Source organism: Culex quinquefasciatus, chromosome 3 (assembly GCF_015732765.1).
Source record: "Culex quinquefasciatus strain JHB chromosome 3, VPISU_Cqui_1.0_pri_paternal, whole genome shotgun sequence".
NCBI lineage: Eukaryota > Metazoa > Arthropoda > Insecta > Diptera > Culicidae > Culex > Culex quinquefasciatus.
In genome coordinates, this window is record NC_051863.1 from 176,239,435 (window position 1) to 176,242,743 (window position 3,309).

General features: G+C 36.5%; 1 protein-coding gene across 1 annotated transcript; it reads left to right on the forward strand.

The window, feature by feature from the left end:
- The first annotated feature begins 1,632 nt into the window (after nucleotides 1-1,632).
- On the forward strand, nucleotides 1,633-2,216 carry LOC6046163. The gene is made up of 3 exons (XM_001863364.2): nucleotides 1,633-1,787; nucleotides 1,844-1,887; nucleotides 1,960-2,216. Exons 1-3 carry the CDS (start codon nucleotides 1,772-1,774, stop codon nucleotides 2,164-2,166), a joined length of 267 nt encoding a protein of 88 aa, XP_001863399.2. The 5' UTR covers nucleotides 1,633-1,771; the 3' UTR covers nucleotides 2,167-2,216.
- The last annotated feature ends 1,093 nt before the right edge of the window (nucleotides 2,217-3,309 follow it).

Consider the following 3,309-nt stretch of genomic DNA (forward strand, 5'->3'; position numbering starts at 1 on the left):
ATACGGCAAAAAATCTTTGACCGAGTTATGATTTTTTGAATTAAAACTGATTTATTCAAAAAATGGAAATATCGGTCGCAAAAAATTTTCAACTTCATTTTCCGATGTAACCTTGAATTTGCCATCAAAAAGTACTTCATTGAAATTTTGATAAAGTGCACCGTTTTCAAGTTATAGCTATTTTCAAGTAACTTTTTTTGGAAATAGTGCTCATGTTTGCCCACTTTTGAAAACAATATTTTTTTATTGGTGCGCATGTTTGCCCACTTTTGAAAATAAATATTTTCGAAAAGCTAAGAAAATTCTCTATATTTGCTTTTATAACTTTGTTGATACGACCATTAGTTGTTTAGATATTGCCATGCAATGGTTTAAAAAAAGAAAAATTGATATTTTCTAAGTCTCACCCAAACAACCCACCATTCTCTAAATTCGAAATCTCAGCAACAAGTGGTAATATTTTCAATGTTAAAATATGAAACATTCATGAAAATTTCCGATCTATTCGAAACTACTATTTTTAATATATTTAAATTAAGACTAACATTTGAAAAGGACCAAACGTTCAATTTTTCACACTTTTGAAATGTTTGTATTGATTTAAAAAATTTGAAAATATTTTAGCTTTAAAAGCTAACAAATTCCGCAGTGCAAAAATAATAATTAAACGTGAACTGGTGAATACAAAATTTTTCAAATTGTATTTTTAAGAATAAAAATGAAAGTTTTTGATTAGTCTAATGTTGTTCATTTGATCAGTTTTCACTTCTTCTGTTGGTAGCTTCCCGTTATTCAGTATTCAGTTTGCTATGTTGCGCAAACCTCAACCAGATTAATTTGCATCGTAAAAGGCTTTCATACTGTAGCAGCAACACCTTTGCCGCCGCGCTGCCGAGATTCAACATATTTCGTTCAATTTGCGCACCATTCTGCTCCGTGTTGTTCCACTGCTCTGTCTGGTCACATCCGGCCTCAAATGGGGGGCCAGCTTCCTTGCACCACCACCACCACCAGGTGAAATCTCCGGCCTCCTCTATTTCGAGGGCATTTCTAGTTTTGCGGCATTTCGAGCGTTGTTATCGCACCAGTTCACTCGTTAGGCAATTTCCATATTATTGGTTCCGATTGCGTGTGTGCCACGTGGCCAAACACACACACACGTGCACACGATGGAAAGTGGTCCCAAGGTGACATACACACACTCCAACACATACCAGAACAGATTGCACGTGAGTGAATGTGCTTTCCGAGCGTATGGAGATTTGAGCTTTGTACGGAGACTCAAAGCGAATATTCAAAGCATGACTAGGGGGACCACCAACAAAAAAAAAAAAAGCTCGAAAATTCAGCATCACCGTCGATCGGTTTCCACGGCGTCATCGTCGTCGGACGTGTCGGATTTTGGATTCTGAAACAGGAACAAGCTAATCGATACGAATGCCGGACATTTTCGGAACAAGCGCTTGGTTGAGTGGAATTTTCAATTTGAAATAAGCTTGCTGTTTCCACTTTTAAAATGAACAATTAATCACATTATAAAAACAGCAATGTTTTACAAAGCAGATTATTTCTCTTGTGATGCAACACAGCTGTTGCACTTTTGCCTTGTGTGTTGTTACAGCTGCGATTGCATGTTTAACGAGTAAAGAATCAAATTACATAATTAAAATGGTGCACATTGAGTACACTCGCTCCTCGAACATTCCATTATATAAAACAATTGACGTGGTTCCAACTCAATCAGATAGAAAGTCACGCAACACGCTCCGAGATGAAGTTTCAGGAAGGTATCAAGTTCATGGATTCGTTTAAAATCTTCAATACATTTTTTTTTTAATTCCAGTTTTAACTATTTCGATTGTTGTAATTGCACTTGTGAGTTGTAATGTAAGTTTTTATAGACACAAGACACATCATTTCTAGATCCTAAAATTAAAAAATAAACAACAACAATTACAGGAGTGTGACCACGAAAGCTGCGACCAGAGGAAAAAGTTCTGCGCCAGAAGTGAGTCCAAGTACTGCGAGTGTGACGCGAGCTTGCAGAAGCACGTCCGGTCCTGCCCCGGCGGGGAGGTGTTCAACGTCCGGTTCGGAACGTGTGGGGTGGGAGCTGCCCAGAAACAGCCGTGTATGCTGTACAGACAAGGGAAGGGGTTGAAATAAATGTGATTTTTAGTGCTGTGGAAAAATAAATGCTAAATTATTTTTTTGCGGGAAATTTTTGGCTGACCAAAAAAGTCATTTTGTGTCATTGGTTCACCCATACAAGGCTCCATACAATTTTGGAAAATCTGTATGTTCAGCAATTCCCTACGAAAACAGTATGATTCGAAAAAAAGTTCTCCAATTGGACTCAAAAATGGAGTAGGATTCCTTGGCCGAAATAATAAGACCCGTATTTTTTTTATTTTATTTTTTTGTTTGTCCATAAGGGTGACCTACAGCAGGTAACTCCGCGCCATTTCAAGCCTTTTTTTGCTGTCTTGGACGCAAAGGATTAACTCATACAAAAATGCAGAAATTTGTTTTTTTTTAACATTATAATTTCAACCGCAAGTTGGTGGTAATGGTTTGAGTGAAACTTATTTTTTTTCGGATTCATTTAATTTATCTACTGCATCTCAGTGACCAGAGAGCCAATCTTTAAAGTTTCTTTGACAAATTTATAAGAAATTTTTCTGAACTTATTCAAAAAAATATTTTCATTATAAAGACGCTCATAGACAATTTTTCGAAAAACTGAAATCAAACTTTACGTGGCAAAATCTGGTAAACGGTAATACTTTCGCTATAGGGACCATCCATAAACCACGTGGACACTTTTTTGGAAACACAGCTTTCTGAGGCTGCTCTCACCTTAACCCCTCTCCCCTCCCCTCATTTTGCTACCAAACATTCATTCAGTTCGCGAAAAAATCGTTTTTCTTTCTTCTCTTTCATTCCTCCACTCGATGTTGATGTCTTGTCAAAGATTTACCAATACATTCGAAGTTTGTTTACATGGCAGCTGCGGTTTTGTTCGCATTAGATTTGCCATCTTTTTCTAGCAAAAGTCAACTCAATCGGAATTCAATGCGAATCGTATACGAATTGAGTTTTCCCGTATATATCAATGAAATAACCAGTTATATAGTTCATAACAGATGTGTTAACGTATATTCAACAACTTTAATTGATTTTTTACAGGCTTTCTTGCCAAATAGTCCAAATAACTATCCTTTTCTAAATTTACAGTTTTCTCAAGGAAAAACCAAACCAAGATTGGAAAGTTGTACACCAAATTGTTGGAAATATTTTTTCTCATCC